Source organism: Monomorium pharaonis, chromosome 4, assembly GCF_013373865.1.
Source record: "Monomorium pharaonis isolate MP-MQ-018 chromosome 4, ASM1337386v2, whole genome shotgun sequence".
Classification (NCBI taxonomy): domain Eukaryota; kingdom Metazoa; phylum Arthropoda; class Insecta; order Hymenoptera; family Formicidae; genus Monomorium; species Monomorium pharaonis.
Genome location: NC_050470.1, coordinates 26,393,721 through 26,412,452, shown reverse-complemented (window position 1 = coordinate 26,412,452; position 18,732 = coordinate 26,393,721). Strand labels below are relative to the sequence as shown.

Below are 18,732 nucleotides of genomic sequence, written 5' to 3'. Positions count from 1 at the left end.
TAATTAGAAGGTGACGTAACCTCGTCTCGATGGTAACCGTGCAAGAGTAATAGACAAAAAATGTATTCCAAAAAATTGCTGATACAGTGGTCAAAGCTGTCAAATGCTAAGTAATCTGAAAGCGTTTTTCAAATCTTAAAAATTGTTCTTTTTTTTAATCTTAAATTTTTTTGTTTTTAAATCATTTAACATTTTTTTCTATTTTTTTTTCTTTTAAATTTTAGTCCACTTTTCTATTCTTCTGCTCTTACAATGCAATATCTTGCATGTATCTCTATAATAAAGTTATTGTTATTATTATTATCAAATACTATATACATTTATATATAATACAAAAAATGTGCGGCTCGATCTTACAAAAGATAATTTTCAAAATACTAATATATATATATATATATCTATATATATTGCACATTACACAAAATAACAAATAAAAATTAGCGCCAATTGATCTTTTATGATTGCATAACTTTATTCTAATAGGATTTATTTCAAATAAATATTTTCATAGAATCTTATTTCAAGTGATATATACACACAAATGTATATAATTTATAAATGATATTATAATAGCACTAAAATACTGTTAAATAAAAATAGCGCATAAAGAATTATAATTTGGATTGATATAATTTAAGTACATATTAAAATAAAATTGTAAGACAAAAATTAAATTGATTTTTTTTATTTGAGCCAGCTTTTTAGAATCCGTTTTACCGTGCATCGCATATACCAGTACGGTAGACCCTTATAATTTTCAAACTTTTCTTCTTTCACAATTCTCTAGAACACAAGGTACAGAAGTAATCTTAAATTATTGAATAGGTTCAGTTATGACCCGCTCATTTTTACCCATTTCATTATGTACCTTTGAAATGAAGTTATGCTAATAGCATACTCATCTCTTAAAGTTTTTATTCATGCTAGATTAAGTATAATATTAGCAATAGCCAAATTGGGCCAACTTGAGCAGATTTTGGCATCAATAGGCACTAATTCTTGAATCTAATACAATTATCTTTTTATACAGTAAATGTTTTTTTGGTCAAAAATATAAAAAATGATAAAAACGCTGAACAGGCTAAAAATTATCATTAAGTATTTCTGATATCATCTTCGTTTAATCTTCGACTAAAATTTTTATTTTAAAAAAATTGCTCTTTTTTTCAATATATAAACTAAAAGTTGCCTGATAATTAATGAAGAACGTTATCCATAGGCAACGAATAAAAATCTATGATAATATTCAACTTGTAGATTATATAAAACTTGATACGTCGGTCTTTTTTCCTGAATTTAACAACATTGTTTTCTTGAACTTAGAGATGTTATCTCAAATTGATAATAGCTAACACTGTAGGAAGTCTTATTTCAAAATTAATAGAGAGCACGATAAGTGATCACTATTAAGACTTGGCATGGAATTTTATAAATTGGATATCCCAATTCATCTCTCATTTAATGGAAGCAAACAAAAGAATGTAATATCTTCCATTTTCTTAGATTCTCAGGACACTTTGCATATCAGAATTATTCGTAATATAGTTTTTCATATAGTTTTAACATAGGAGCAATGAAATATCCCTATTTCTTATTTCAGTGTTTAGTTACAATTCAAATTGAGATACAAAATCAAAAACTGCGCTGTATGCATATCTTCCCTGCAAAAAATATTATTTTACTAGATTGTAAAACTCATTAATCTTGTTTAATATTGGACAATCAATATAAAGTCCGTATCAAACTATGTATTGAAAATTTGGCTGGCGTCCACTCCCCACGCTCGTGCATCAAAAGCCTTTACGCTCATATAATGTATTATTATACATTCGCAATATGGTCGAGATAACTATCCATACTCATTTAGTGGCCAAATTGTTAGTACGCGACTTAAATGCCAATATCTGTAAAAGATCCGTTATTTTTGTAACAATGAATTGTAAACCACACACGTGAAACTCAAAAATCAAAGCAGGGATATACATGATCCTATGTTATGCGATATCAGTCTCAATTAACAATTGAATCTTTATAGTAAAAAATAGTTCCTCTGTAAATATTTATCGTGCCGTATTGCTTGCACGGTCAACGACACATTTTATTACAGGCCATTAATTTATAAAACCGCGATTAAAACTCTATTTTTTATAACATGTTTTAAGACAATTTGACTTTTACAATTTCTATGACTTTTTATATAACTTCATTCTGTTTGACTCCTCATTTTTTTATATTTCTCTTGCTTATATCCAGTAGCAGTAAACCGTATAGCAAGAAATTTTTCGTAATATTTCTGTATTATTCAAAACGTATGACAATATTGTAGTTTTAATGTAATCAATTTTTCGTGTGGAATTTTTTACTGGGATTTACATGCAGCAATTTTAAATTGTTTCATGTTTTACTCATGTCACAATTTCCTATATTGAACAATTAGCACTTTTCTTTTTGCAAAAAAAAAATATGCAGAAATCGATCACCAAGCTTATATTTAAGTCGCATATTAAGACACGCACCAAGGACCAAGACATCCGATGCACAATCGCAGCTTAATTGATCAAACAAACATAGGAAAATTTGTCTTCCAGAATAAGAAAACACATTTTTTTCAAAATTTTAAATTTGACCCGCGCCACACTGCTACATATTGCTAAATTGCTCTTTTTTCTTTATACGAATATATAAAGAATACGCATACACGTGTACTCCTATTATTATCATATACGTAAAATCTATTAAATGTGTTGTCAATGAAATTAACTTATGAATTATCTATATATATATATATATTAGTAGGAACAATTTCACGACATATCGCGTCGTGCACGTTTAACGGCGAATCTTGTGGTGAATTAACTTTTCCCTACGCCTCGCGAAAGTAGAAAAAGATTCTGCTGCGCTGTGAACATTACGTGCGCGCAAGCAATGAACAATTAAACATTCGCGTTATTCGAGAACTATGTGAAACGCATTTATGCGTTTAAACTCTTGTCGCGAGATCGCGGAATAAGTTTAATAGCGCCCCTTATTACAGTTCATTATTCATTAATAAATTACAATCTCGAAAACTGCGCCGATTTTATTCCTAACATTTTACTCCTGACATATGATAACTATCGTATTTTTTCCTATCAACAACAATCAATATTCTGAACTTAAATCACTACTTAACTACGTCATGGCAAGCCCCTAAAATACCTGTCCCAAAAAAGGATGTTACATGCAAGAAGATATGATAGGACGAAAGGGTAAGGCTAAAATGGGAAACTAAAATAGGATTATCATTTTATCTGTGCTGAATTTTTCCTTCCTTTGTTTAAGTTGAAAAAACACTAGAATAATAAACAATAAATCGCTAAATAAAATTAATTAAATCAATCACGCATGAAGTCAAATTTTAAATGGGTCGACGTACATAGTTTATGTAAATAGGTGTCAAAATAATTAGATTGGATATGGAGATAATTTTCTTCAGTACTTTTCTCACTCTTTGAATTCATTTAACATTTAATAAAAGAATTGTCTTAAAAAAACAAATGTTTTCTGAATCAAAAAAATCAAATATCAAATGCATGTGTACCATCGAATGCATTGAGGCTTTATTCACTGCTATGATGACAATTTAATTGCGTTCTAGTCTCACTCCATTTAAACTTTCTTGCAAATAAAATCAATACTAATGATTTAGTCACGCTTGTGTTTTAGCTTTTTAAAATGGCGTTACTTAGACTTATTTGTTTTGGTCGATAATTTATGTATTTAATTAAAAAATCCAGATATTAAATATAAATATATACCAAATATCAAATAACAAAATATATTTTGTTATTTGATATCTGGTATATTTTTATATAAATAACTGTTATTTCTTAGTTCAATTGCAAAATTATTAACTGTATATATTTTTTCCTCAAATTTTCTTAGTCGATTTTAAAACTAAAATATTTTTTTTTATAACGAACTGTAATTAAAGTAAATAGGCACCTTTCAAAAAATAAATATACTATATTTATGAGCACCTTAGAGGACTATATAGGTAAATATATTATTATAAAGCTAGAAAATAATACAGTAATGTTGTTCCGATAAAATATTAATTTCAAGAATTCCAATATATTATCGGTATCGAAACTTGAGCAAATTGATAATGCGAGTAGTTGTATTTAAGTTTCACCGAAGAATATTTAATTGGAGCAAGACTGAAACAATTACCACCGTATTTATATTGTGAATAAAGTCTATAATGATGTTTGGTGTACCCGCAATTACATAAAGATATTTTACAATCACTAAATTTCGTATTCTTTGCGAGCACAAAGCCATTTTAAATGCTTCAAACGTTATTAACATATTAACGTCACACAATATACGAATGACATTTCTTGCTCCTGAAAGTGCCTCGTCAATTAAATAAAAATAAATATAACATTTCCAAGAAGCCTTGTCAATCAATAATAGTATTTTTTTATTTTTTATGGTAAGAAGAATATTGTAAAAAGAAAAAATTGTTCCAATTTTCTGAATTTTTAAAAAATAAAATTTAAAAAATAAAATATGAGTCATTCATATATCAGTCTGTTAATGCATTTAGCTATATAGTGCAGCTCTATAATGGGTATAGCATGACACTATATCGCTATGCACGTGTTACCCACATTAAAAATCATATAAAACCAAACAAAAAAAATTTAAATATCTAAATGTCGTCTGCGTGTCTAATATTTTTATAAATCTAAGCAATATATCTAAGCGTATGTTCAACGTTATATAATAATAATAATAATAACAAATATTTTTAATTGGCGCACTTAAATTTTTAAGTCGCTTAAACTTTCGGAAAATAAACAGCAAAATTGCCTTGCCTAATCATCATGTTCGATATCTTGAGACTTGCAGCAATCGTCAATCTTCAAACCCTGCGATCATTGTTGTTCTACGATCCAACGGCATACTGTCTTCTCCTCATCTACTGAGATTCGACTTAGTCTGTTCTATCATCTATTATGTGCACTGAGGTAGATGGATGGAATATTTGTGGCGTATATGTGAGTGCTCCATTGCGCACACGCTGTTGTGTACATATGTGTGTCTGTGTGTATGCATGTGTATGTATTTGCATATGTACAAGATTTTGCACATCTACATATGCGTACACTTAGTGGTAACTAAGTGACTTTAGTCCAACAAGCAAGTTTGTTCACGCATGTCGTTTGTATGGTCGTCATCAAAATACTTTAGAAATTTTTTATCTCTTTAAACAGAAAGTCTGGGATTCAATAAACTTCACAAGTTATTCTGCGCAATAATAGCATGTAAGAAACAAGAATCATTGGTCGATTCCTCGGATGGACGATATGGCATATATACCTCCCCTTTCTTCATTGAAAAGGCGAGCGCCAATTCATATTGTCGCGAACCGAAAATCATTTTAAAGAATTGTTAATAGAAAATGCCCATTGCAATCATTAGCTAGACAGGAGGAGGCCTTTATTCCTTTATCACTTCTGCCTCCTCATTCTCGCTAAACTCGTCGTCATCCACACCTGACGAATCTGCTTCATCAATAAGTCCGCTATGTCTGTCGTGTTCCGGCATCCTATCCTCATGGATGACGCCGGAGCCTCGACCTTCGTCTCTGCCAATTATAGGATAATCCTCCAAGTTGCGACCCCCGTGCTTTTCCATACTTATGCGCATTTTAGCAGCATGAGCTACGGCGGCTGCGTGCTCCGGACCAAGTCCTATCGCCGACAAACCAGAGTTCTCCGCAATAAATTGCAAATAGGTGTCCAAGATCGCCGAGCCAGCAATAGCACTAGTATTGTGGCTTGGATGATGGCTGCCGTGTGGCAGTGGTCCAATGAGATCACCATTACCATGCAGAGAGTCCAGGGACTTAGGGACGATCGTTGACGAATTCTTGCTATTGGTGCTACTGTTGCTGTTGCCGCTTACCTTAGTAATAACGGTGTTCGAAATTGACGAACTATACCTAAGACTAAGATCCTCCGGATCATCACCGCCGCAACTATCAACTTCGGACGCACCTGCACGAGGTGGTTCCAACCTCATGTCACTTCTTCGAGATGCCGTTGGGCTGGCTCGTGCGCGGAGTTCAGCCGGACTCACCTTAACTCCAGCCTTAGCCAAAAGACGGGACGCTAACTCAGGATCAAATTTACTAGGCATCGGCATAACTGGAAGATCTTTCGTGCTGATGCCTCGATGTTGTCTCGACATGTGCGAGTGTAGCGAATTCCGAGATTTTGCTACTGTTCCGCATAGTACACAGCGGTATCCAGGACAGACTGTATGTTTGTCTTCCAAATGAGTGCGTAATGTATGTGCCGATCGATACATCTTTCCGCACTTCGGACACGGCCTAGGATCCGTTGCACGAACTCGAATCATATCCAGACTTCGTCGAGTGACTGAAAATTAAATGACGAATGTATGAGAGGCGTTGGTACATTTCATTATGGAAGAGAGAATGTTGGATTAATTATTGATAAGTATGCAATCGATTGATAATAATTGTTCAATAGGGATACTTTCGATTTATGTGCATATTATTTTACAGTTTATTTTATCTTTATCTCTTAAAAAAATAATTATATAAAATTAATTTTGTAGATGATAATAATTATAGATAAAAAGATTGAGGATTTTTATATCAATATTATATCAATACACGAGTTGAGAAATATAATAAGAATAAAGGAAAAACCGCTGATAAAACATGACAGTTCTGCTTACATAAAAATATTAAAAAAGAATTACAAAATTAAATATTTTTCTTCTAAAATCGATAATGTTGTAACAATTTATAAGAAGAGAAAGAGAGAGAGAGAGAGAGAGAGAGAGAGAGAGAGAGAGAGAGAGAGAGAGAGAGAGATTGTAGAAATATAATACTCTGAATTTTTCTGAGTACTTTTTATTGTACAAAGCATTACTTAAATAGTAGACTTTATATTTGATACATTTTATATATATGTATGTATAGAAGCTAGTATTTGCTAAAATAGTATGTACGGTATTCTATACATTATTCATGGTACGAGCTGTCAGCCAGGAAAAGAGAAGAAACCAACAATAAATAATATTCAATAAAAAAGATAATTTATTTAGCGTATCTTTACTATAGCAGACAGTTTTTGGGAGCTTAAAGTTTTGTGCAAACTTTGTCTTATAGAAACTACCATAATTATTAAAAACTACCATTATTATTATATTTTCATCGATATTTTTCTCTTCGAGAACCGCAACTAACAACTCGTACATTCACTATATATATTATATATATATATTCACAGAAATATATATATAAATATACTTCCTTGTGTTTACGCGCGGTGTATTCTAGGCGTATGCACGGTCTCAAACGTGATGTCTTTTGGGACTCTTGACCTAAGGAATACTGATGAAACGTAAGACGTAGAAAAATAAGGCTAGGCGTTGTCAAGCGACTTCTGGTCGACGTATTCGCTCGTGATCCATTCACTCTCATAGATTTGCGATGTTCGCGCGTTTTACATTACGCTTGCATTAGCATCTCTCTTTTACACGTAACGTCGCAATCTCGCGTGTCTGCCGTCGTTAGAGCAAACGGATCCTCAGAGTCGATCGACAGCTTAGTTTCTTCGCGGTCTTCGGTGCGCACTCTTCCGTTCGGCTTCTACACTCTTAAGACTACATTTATTTAACATAAGGCTGGCTTACTCAGCTTAGAGGAACATTGTTTTCTCTCTTAGATACGTAGTCTAATCATTATATCAATGTCCGGCGTACACCGGATGTCGCAATGTGTAAGTGTATCGCTTCATTCTCTACGGCGTGATCTAACGCTTCAGGCTCTACAGGAAATACTGTTTCGTACATTTTATACAAAATCAACTCTATGTATATCTCTTTATGTATACATATATATGCGCAATATATAATAGCTTTTCATATATATATATATATATATATATATTTATTTATTTATAGATTCTCTTCTTTGTCTCGATATAATCTCTCGCATATGTACAATGTGCGCTTTTCGTCAGAAATAAACTTTACGGTGGGTGCATATGTGACAGTTTTAAAATAAAGCACTAAAGTTTTTCATTATCTCTGCACATTTTTCATCACGCCGGGGAAGGGGGAGGGAGAGCTACATTAGATTTTCTCCCAGCTGATCCGCAATTCGCATGTTTTTATCAATGAGTTGAAAAATTTGTATCTCTCGATATTTCAGTATCTGCAGATATTACAAAAACTTTACCTAACTTTCATCGACCAGACTCTCTTCCAACGTTCATTATTAATTACTTAATAAAAAGTCTAGCGCAGCGATAATGAGCATTAATTTGATGGTATTTATATTTATTATAAACATGCTAAATGAGCAAAATTTTGTCATACAGAAAATAATTGTCAATATCTAAATGTAGATATTCAATTAAACACATTATTTTCTCACACATAATTATTAATTATATATATAATTATTAATGTAAATTAATTTTTTAGTACTGTTGGCACATATATGCACTCAGAACGGATTCATAATTAATTAATATATATAATTAATATATTAAGATGCCTAATATCGTTTAAGTTGTAGAGTACGATTTGCATTATTCAACAATGTTCGATAATGATATTTCCAAAACAATATTAAATCAAATTTGTACTTATATTGGATTATCTCTTCTGTTATGATAATGCTAATAACAGTAATTTTAAAAAATTATCCTAATCGGGTAAATTATTACTCATTATCGTCACACAATTATCAGACAAAGAATTTCAGGGCCACACAAGGAAACAAAAAATTTCTTTGGCAAAATATTTCTGAGAAAGATCAAAATTATGACCCGTGATCATAGTTATACTAATCCTCGCCTATTCATCACACATAGGTCCACCTTAAGGTTTTAATCTGATCCCATTGCACAGGATGCTTCAGTCGCATATGGTTTCTGACACTATTGGGGTGGGAGAAAGTTTTGGCGCAGGAAGCAACGGGACAGGTGGGTGAATCTCTAGGATAATGATGATCCAAGTGCGCCCTCATAGCACTGATATCCTGCAACGTCCTACAGCAGAGAGGACACCTGTAACCATGCTGGCGATGATGCTCCCGCAATAATCTCTGTTGCCTGAAGTCCGGTTGGCCACGTTGGTATTTGCTGGTCGTCGTGATCGTCGTGGTGGCCGTGGTGGAAGATTGATTAACTGATGTGTCGTCTTCCAGTTGCGCCTGATGACGGTGGTGAGGAGGAGGGACGGATAGTGGATGATGATGGCGATGCCGATGATGTTGCTGGTGATGGCTGTGGTGGTGGTGGTAAGCCGCGCCCTCTGCCTCATCAAGCCCGTGATCTGCAACCACCACCACACCAACGTTACCACCAGCCACCACCACCATAATCCCACCCCGAACTAAACACGATAACGCTACGCGCCCAACCTCGACCCAACGGTGTTCAACATCTAGGGGTATTTCCCGCAGAGCGGTTACTATTATACCGTGCTCTTACTGTTTGGAATTAACCGATCGCTAATTGTTATTGATATGAGTGACTATCAACGTAAAGTATCTATTACTTGAACATAAAGTGATAATTTTATTATCTTTACAAAAAGATGTCATTACTTTATTATGAATAATTATTATTTCATTACTGTTAAAAAAAAAAATTAATATAATTTCGATTTATATTAATTTATTAATAGAGATATATTAATATTATATTATGCAACCCAAGATATATTAACTTTTTATAATGTACATGTGGTTTATTTATAATACTAATTATCACTATATATTCGAGATAATTTCACATATGCGAGGCAATCTCCGAACAATTAACATGAAAGTTATGTTACATCATTAAAATATTTGAGATATCTTTCAAATTATTTTCGGCAAAATATCAAACATTGATAACAAATAGATACACGTCACAATTTTAGAGTATGACAGATGTTGACACATATAGCTAGGATATTTAAATTCTAATGAACTTGATGCAAATAAAATTCTACAGAAACAAAATGATACGATATTGATACGATATAAGATTTTTTTTTACGGGATAACTGCCCTTTACTTCAATGTAATTGGAAGGAGTCTGAATCGTGCAAGAGAATATGGACAATTAACATTGCCATTTAATCATGTTTTTTAAGTGGGGAATGGAGAAATCAATATAAATTGAAGATCTTTTACTACAAATAGCTGGATTTTCGGCGAAGGGTGGCGGAGGTGTTTGAGGTAAATTTGTAAACATGCTAATCGAGTATGTCAGGTTTCTCACAATGTCCTATCATGTTGTTAATCATAATTCGTTGGTATGATTATTTAAAATTATCGGTCAATGTTCGTATACTCATTTAGTTTCGTATACATTAAATATGATTTAATAACGTCAAAACAATCGATAATTTTGTCTCATACTATATAAATCTCAATATTAATATTCGTGCTGCCATTTTCGTCATTATGTATGATTATGCATTTCATTTGCTGCATTATAAAAATTATATAAAACTTTTTTATTAGTTTAATAATAAATTTATTTGTCTAAAATAATTTAATGTGCCAAGTGGGCTAAACTCTTTGCACTGGTTCTATTCTTTTATTAATATCCTGTTTCAATCAATTATAAAAGTATTGTTAGAATTACAATGTTATCAATATCGAATCTCGATGTGACATATCATATGTCGAGATAAATGAAATCTAGTCCATACCAATAAACAACATGTTATAAATATTATAAATAGAATGAATTTCTAAAATCATACACGATAAGAATAGAAATGAAATATTTTTTTACTTAATTTAAAATAAATATTTTTTCCACTTAATATAACAATTTAGATACATCGATAACATTGTATGGTAAGAAATTTTGGTTAAACTTTATCATGGTTTAAATATATAAAAATAGAAACTACAATGTAATTGCAGAAATGTAGTTTCAATCACCGTTATTAATGCCCAAAAAATTGCATTCAAATAATCCCTATTTGTTTTAAATCATTACTAACTATAAAATCTACAATGTTCTATCACGAATAAAGCCCTAAACGGATTAAACAAATTTCAGCCGAGTAATCAGTGCAATGACGATGATTGCAATTGCGACGGTAATGGAGAAATCCCAGTTACAATTCCCAACAAGTCCTATCAAGCGACTTTCTCATTTGTAACCGCGCAATATCAACTAAAGCTTTTCGACAAGCAGTGAGGATTTGATCACGTTTGTACGCATTTCCAGTCGTCCAACGTCCGACGACGACGACGTTGAACGTACTCATGGCAATGAAGATGAGGACGGCGACTGATGCAGCTGCTGCTGCTGTTGTTGTTGAGTAACGGGATTGTTCATGCTAGGCCTCTGATGGATGCCGTGCGCCTGCAGCTGATGATTGATCAGGTAGTGCTTGGTCTTGCATCGCTTGCCGCATACGTTGCACTGCGGCCACGTGTCCGGCGGTGGCCAGTTCGAATGGACGTTTTTCACGTGCTGGCGCAGATTGCTCGGTGACGAGTAGCTACGGCCGCAGTAGCGACATAGAGGCCTAGTGTCGTCATGGCGCAGTACCGTGTAGAGCCTCGCGAAATTCTCCACCGCCTGTGTAGTATCGGTGGCGGTGGCCGCCATCGCGGCCTCCTCCCTCTTCGGCATCGCCGATCCTACAACCAGGACATGCCCGTCAGTTGATACTGTTTCCTTCCTTGCTCTTTCTTGCCACTCTCTTGTCCCTCCCACGTTCTCTCTCTCTCTCTCTCTCTCTCTCTCTCTCTCTCTCTCTCTCTCTCTCTCTCTCTTCTCTCTCCTCTCTTTCTGTACCTCCCTTTCTCTCTCTTATATTCTCTTTCTCTAGCGTTCTCTATGCACGCGCATTCGCACTACCTCTCTCATGTTCTCTGTCTCTTTTCCTCTTTCAATGTCTCGATCGTACTTCCTTTCTCTCTATCATGCGCGCATACACACATTCATATCATACATACATACATACATACATACATACATACATACATACACACATATATACACACACATACACACACACATACACACATATACACATATACACGACATACATTGGCACAAGTGTACGAAGGCACACACGTTAAACTTTTCGTTCTTTCTTTCTGTCACTCTCCCTCTTTACACGTTCCGTATCTCAGCATACACGTGACCAATCACACGTGATTCCTTTCTCTCTGTTCTCACTTTCTCTTTCGCATTCTTATCCTGTTCTCTCTCTCTCTCTCTCTCTCTCTTTCACACACACACACACACACACACACACACACATACACACACACACACACACACACACACATTTATTCCACACTCTTGAACGCACTTTCGCGCTTGATCTATCTCTCTCCACACCAACGGTCATGCATACACACTTACTTTTCCGTTCTCTTTCTATTCCTCAATCTGCTCTAGCGTACACACATCGCACTCGTACTACTCTCGTACTCTCAGGGCATGCCCGGTTGTAGGATGTTTGGTGTGTTGTTATTGTTGTTGTTGTAGTTGTTGATGTTGTTTCTTATCCAAAATATAATACGATGGCTCTAGATTGAACGAGTCGCATATGCAAGATATTTCCGTAATCTGTTGTTCATTTATCTCTTTTAATTTCTCGGTCTCATGCTCATATGGAGACGCGGGTGGAGACTTCCGGTCGTACCAAATCGAACAAACATCTGGCGCCGTAACGCACTCTCATAAACGCGGCATTATTTTCGCATTTCGGAATGGCTGTCGCAGCCCCGCTTCTTACGCATCTCACAAGTGAGACAGAAAATTCAGGGGGGTAAACGGAAGATAACCGTACTCGATCTATCGGCAAGCATCATCATTCGCCTTCGTCTTCGTGCACATCAAGCTCTCAAAGAGAGACTGAGAGAGAGAGAGAGAGAGAGAGAGAGAGAAAGAGAGAAGAAAGATTAGAAGGAGAAAGACCGGCAAACTAACAGAGAAAGAGCGGGATGAAGTTTGAGAGAAATGGAGGGTCTGGACGGAAGAAAGAGATAAGGAAGAGTAGAAGGGTGGAGCAAGAGGAAGGGAGACAGAGCGAGAGTAAGCGAACTACGTAAGAACCTTCGTATTGATCCACTCTCTACGCCTCGTTACGACTATCTTTCCTACGAATCTCTAAGCATAAGGCCTCTCCCATTTTCGTGCACGTCTCATTACGTAAAAGGAAAGGATGTATAGATTCACCATGTGATGGAAACTCGACTCATGCAGAAACCATCGTACGCTCCTATCATATATTAAAGCATTTTTTTATCATTAATGTTCAATGACTCAAACAAGTGTGATGGTATTACATTTTTGCTAGGAAACATCGAATATATATTTTTAATAGTTGATCACAAAAATCGTCTCTCCTTCTCTTTCATTTTATGTATTGTTTTGAAAATTATTGCAAACAGGATGATTGAATTTCAGGAAAATAGAATGATCGTTATCGTAACAACATTCGCTGAATGAATAAAATTCTATTTCTATACTAAAAACACATTTATTTTCAAAATAGACGAAAATATTTTTCAGCGCGTCAATAGAAATAACATTCAGACCGAAATTTGATCAAGAGTATTTGTGTAACCGTAACATTCTATTTTCGAAATTAACTTTTGTCGACTAAACCTATGAATATCATGTAAAAGAGGAATAGCAATATGTAACTACTTGCTGATTTATGGTGGATGACAAACCAATTTATTAGAGTTACAGAACCGCATATATATAATGCGAACCGCGGGAAACCGTATTCCGCGATGATTTATATATCAATCGGGTTACACCAGAATTCGGGTGGAATTAAGGTCACATCGCTTCTAGAGCATTAAGCTCGGGTCTTTTCTCTTTTCATTTTCATCTTTTATTACTCGATGGAATGTTCACGCGAGCTTCGATTATATTCTGTAGAAATACATGAATAAAGTACGTAATCTCCAAACCATTATTTAATATTTCATATTTTTGAAAAAATGCTTAGAACTCAATTATAATATATCTTAATTTCAATTGTTTAATCTATATTTATCTTTTTGTCTATTATACAAATTTTAAAATCCCACGAATCATAAAACTCACAGAAATTTAAGTTTTTATTTAAAAATAAATATTGTTAAATAATCGATTATTTCTAATTCTTAGGATTATATCGTTAGATTCAAAGCAGGATTAGAAAATGTATACATCGTTACTGTTACTTTTTTCTTAATTGTTTTTCTAATAATAAAAACGTTATATTTTCTTATTTGCGACGGTAATGATAACGCAGTTATATTTTTTTGAGTAATGCTAACAAATATCGTTATTTTATACACGTAGAATACATGTGTAATATGGAATATGCATAAGTGTGTTTTAACATACGTTGTTTTTGAACACCTTGTTTACACATGTTGAGTCATGACACTTCTAATTTAATTTTTATTATTTTTATTTTAAACATAAAATTTTTACTTTAAACATAAAATAATTCTTTAATGACTTACTGTATATATTTCTCTAGAAAGTATTTGTGTATGATTATTTATTTAAAAAAAATTATGTGAAAATGCTGTAATCAGTTGCTCTTAGTTTTTGAAGGAAAAATCATAAGAAAAAAATTGTCAATTTATGTTACAAGTTGTTACAGAATTTTAAAAGAAAGAAGTCTCATATCGCATGTTAAAACAATTAAATACCACTCTAAAAAAAAAGTTATCAAAATTTGATGTAACGGAAATTGTAACGACTCGGTAGTTTTTAAGTAAACGCTAGTGAGTTACTTTTTACAATGAATAGCCAGTAACAGTAACGAGTTACTTTTTTACTTTCTTAGCCCTGCGTAAAATATATATTCAGGTAAGACGATGATTCAGTCGGGGAATCTTAAAAGTTCAGGTTCGATCGATCGGGGTGAGAGGTCTATGTGTTCCGTCCGATTACAGCCAACTTCCGAGCCGATCGGTCGGAAGAAAATGATAGAAAGAGCTGTGGGGTGTGGAAAAGAACGATGAGCGGAAAGACAAGATACGAAAGGATAGGCGAAAGAAACAGGAGGAAGAGATTGAAAGACCAAAAGGGATAGCTGGAATGATGAAGGACTGTGAAAATAGGAAAAGATGCTAAGAGATTTAAAGAAGATAAACGAAAGGACATGATTTTCTTGGAGAAATTCTTTCCAAAACGAAATTACCTCGGGAGAAAATGTAACAAGTTCAACAGAATAGCTAGAAAAAATAAAAATTTACCCTTTTCTTCATTTAACCTGATTTAAAAGCGAGTAAAATAAAAGATAATATTTTAATTTTATTAAGAGAGAAGATGTGAACGTACGCTTCTAAATTTACTAAGTTTAATGGTATTAAGTTGGAACATCTTACGAGAAGGCAAAACTGGTATCCATCATTTCCGTTTCATTATAATAAAATTTTAGAAAATTAGTTCTTTAAATATCTGTTCACTCATTATTATTATATAATTATCTAAGACTCCATTTTATTTTATTCAAAACATATATTGTAAAATATCTAAAATAAGTTATAACTTTCTTGATATAACTTTAAAAAAGTTATGAAAAATTTAATATGTAATTAAAGTTATAAAAATTTTCTATAAACGTTTCATATTCAAAATAATTCAAAATTTACGCCTTGTAATACAAAATATAACGTCAGCAATTCTGTGAAACTAGTTTAATTATTTTAACGACAAATATCGTCAAAATTGAACATCATAATTACAAAACTAGCCAGAACTTTTATCGTTTTATAATTACAAATATTCTACATCGTCATGAACAGCTGGGAAAGCGACCGAGGATGACTGAAGAGGGTGCACTAAGACTCTTCGCGCAGAAGAGAAAATAAAATACGGGAAGATGATACAGCGATCGAACGAACGTCAAGGTTTTCGCGAAAAACTTCAAGTAGGACGAAGAAATCGAGGAGAAGGATACCGATGTTGTCGGCAGGGAGAGAGATTCGGTAGCAAGCCAGGATGATTGCGCCAGTCCATTAGCGGCGTCGCTCCGACAAATTGCGCTGCATTAACGAGGACCTGCTTCTCGAGGAGCAGTCAGCACGCTGATTGGCCGAAGGGAGCCTGAAGATCGATGTCTTCGGGTTTCCGGGAAAGTCCTTCCGCGTCTGCCTCGCGTTACCGCAAGGGCGAGCAACTCGAAAACGTCGATCCCGCTGAGGGGAAAGACGCGAAGATATAGACAGGGATCGATATTCGGCGGTACAATTTCTATTCGTGGAAGTACCACCGAAATGAGAAACGAACCTTCATGTGTTACACCGAAATCCGATTCGATGTTGCGGCGGCAAAGCGCGAAACGACCATCAACAGTTTTCTACTCCGCGTTTCGCGTGGAAACTACAAGAACGGAATCAAGAACGGAATTTAAATCTTGCTGCGTCGCGTATATACATAGAACTCTCCGAGTTTAAAAATTTTTAATAAATTATTTTCTCCGTCTCTCCTTCTTTTAAATTAAAAATAAATTTTTATTAACAGTTTCCAGTAAAATATTTTTATTCTTTATTATCAATTTTATTTTTGTAAATTGATGGTACTGAGAAAAACTCTCAAAATTTTTAATATCTACTAATTTTATTATATATAGTTCTATAAAAAGTAAAAAACATTTAGTTTAATGTTTTTTTTTTTACTTTTTATAGAAACTGTGATCACACCTGGCTTTTTGTGCCAGCTTTGTTAACGATTGGTTACATCGGCACGGTTTAGGTTTAGTGACAAGTGATTTGATATATAGCAGTCGTTGAGCAAGAGGAAAAGAACCCGAAGGGTAGAAAAGTTTAATTTAGATAGCCAGCGTAGTTACCTACCTACGAGCTCTTCCCCTCAACACGATTTAAGTTTTCTACTCCTACGGGGAATAAGAAAAAATATATATATACCGCGCGATGAAGTTACTTTTACTCAACTTTCGCCTTTTTGCTCATTTGCTTGCGCGCGAAGCAGAGATGTAAAGGGCGCAACGTTTCGTATTGCTTGAATTACACCGCTCTCGCAATAATTGATCGAAGCATTTAAGTCTCTGACCTTGGCATCCATATCAGGTTTCTTTGTATTCAACTTTAATTAGTATTTAGCCCAATAATACATATATAAGTATATTTTCAAATTAAAAAAATTTTAACTTTCACATATATTTTTGTAACTGTCATGGATACTAATAGCGGTTTTTAAACTCATTAATTTTTTTTAATTATTTATTCTTTTCATTATTAAGTATTTCAAATTAATCTACATATTTGATCACATTTATCAAAAGCTAATTTTATAATTATAAACTTGATTTTATAAATTAATTTTATTGGTTGATTTTAATGTCAAATATTTAATTTAAATATTATTCGAAACATAAATGCAAGATATTATGTACGTGTTACAATAAAAGTCTTAATTACAGAAATCAATTTAATCAAATTTTTTTAAAGATCTCATGCAGTTTCTGAAGTAACGACAAAACAATTTGTCGATACCTTTCGAAGCTTTTCCTAAAAAAGTTTGTGGGATAAGACAATAAGATGAGTCACTTTCCCAGAATTGAAAAACCATGTTCTCTGTCGAAAGTTTTCTTCAACTATCGGGATACAACGCATTGTGCGTGAGACGCACGTGTATAAAAAGTACGTTTAAGTGAAAAGGAAGGGAGACTGTTCCGTACAGTTGAAACGACTTTCGTCCTGGCGCGTTGGATTTACAAAGGGGAGGGTTGAAACGGAGCACAACCGGATGGCCGAAGCCGCCTGGATGAAACTGAGATTGCTTGGCAATGGCGGCAATAACGGAAAATACAGAACTATAGAGACATAAACTGAGAGAGAAACACAGTAGACAAGAAGATCGACATAAAGATAGCTGAAATAAAAATAAAACGTATTCCTTCAACTTCAGCATCTAAAATCTGCTTTCTTAAATTAGACAACTTACATTTTTGAATGGAAATAATAAAAATATTATAATTATCACTCTACTAGTAAATTTCCTAGATTAAATATATAAATTTCTTGAAATATATATACAAAATATTGTTTTCACATTTCTTAATATGTAACAGATATTTGAACTTCTTTAAGAAGCTTAATTTAAAAACAATAAAATGTTTTTACAATTTATGGGAATACATATTTATGAAATAACTAGCAAGATAGTTATCTAGCAGCACGCATTTTTAGAGAAATGTCAGGAAAAAAAGACATCTAACAAAAAGACAATAGGGGATCGGAACGAATACGTGATACAGAATAAGGAAGGTATGTAGGAAGGGTAAGAAAGAGTATTGGAAGATGTTGAAGGGGGTGGATATCGCTGTGCGTGACGCGTGTGTGTTAAGACGTGAGTGTGCACGTTCCAAGCACGTTAGAAGGAAATAAAAGGTGGATTTACGTATTCGGAGTGAATTTTGTCCCAAGAGATTGCCGACTAAGTTCGTGAAGGGCAATAGAACCTTGTAAAAGCTTCAAAAGAAGACAGACAAAAAAAACGAATAAAACAAAATGGTTTATGAAAAATTAACATCGAAATAAAATACAAAACAAAATGAGAAAGTTCGTATTTCAAGAGAGGCACTCAGTTACTATCTTGAAGTAAAAAAAAAGCATTGATCGTGAAGAACACATTATTTATAATGTGTGCATTTATCATTTCGAAAACTACGTATGTCTACAAATGTGTA

The 18,732-nt window shown here is 33.7% G+C and overlaps 1 protein-coding gene and 1 long non-coding RNA gene across 6 annotated transcripts in view; one reads left to right on the top strand and one right to left on the bottom strand.

Annotated features, from left to right (window-relative positions):
- Positions 1-18,732, top strand: part of LOC105839843 — a 136,620-nt gene that overhangs the window by 63,750 nt on the left and 54,138 nt on the right. The window lies entirely within an intron of this gene.
- Positions 3,945-18,732, bottom strand: part of LOC105839837 (protein abrupt) — an 80,977-nt gene continuing 66,189 nt past the window's right edge. For 2 of the 5 annotated variants that reach the window (XM_036285561.1, XM_012686418.3), the window contains one exon: positions 3,945-6,431. In XM_036285561.1, the coding sequence (XP_036141454.1) occupies positions 5,488-6,431 (944 nt within the window). In that variant the 3' untranslated portion in view covers positions 3,945-5,487. Of the gene's footprint in view, positions 6,432-6,918; positions 9,370-10,071; positions 11,693-18,732 lie in introns of those variants that run through there. The other 3 variants (XM_012686422.3, XM_012686420.3, XM_012686421.3) reach the window with 3 other exon arrangements.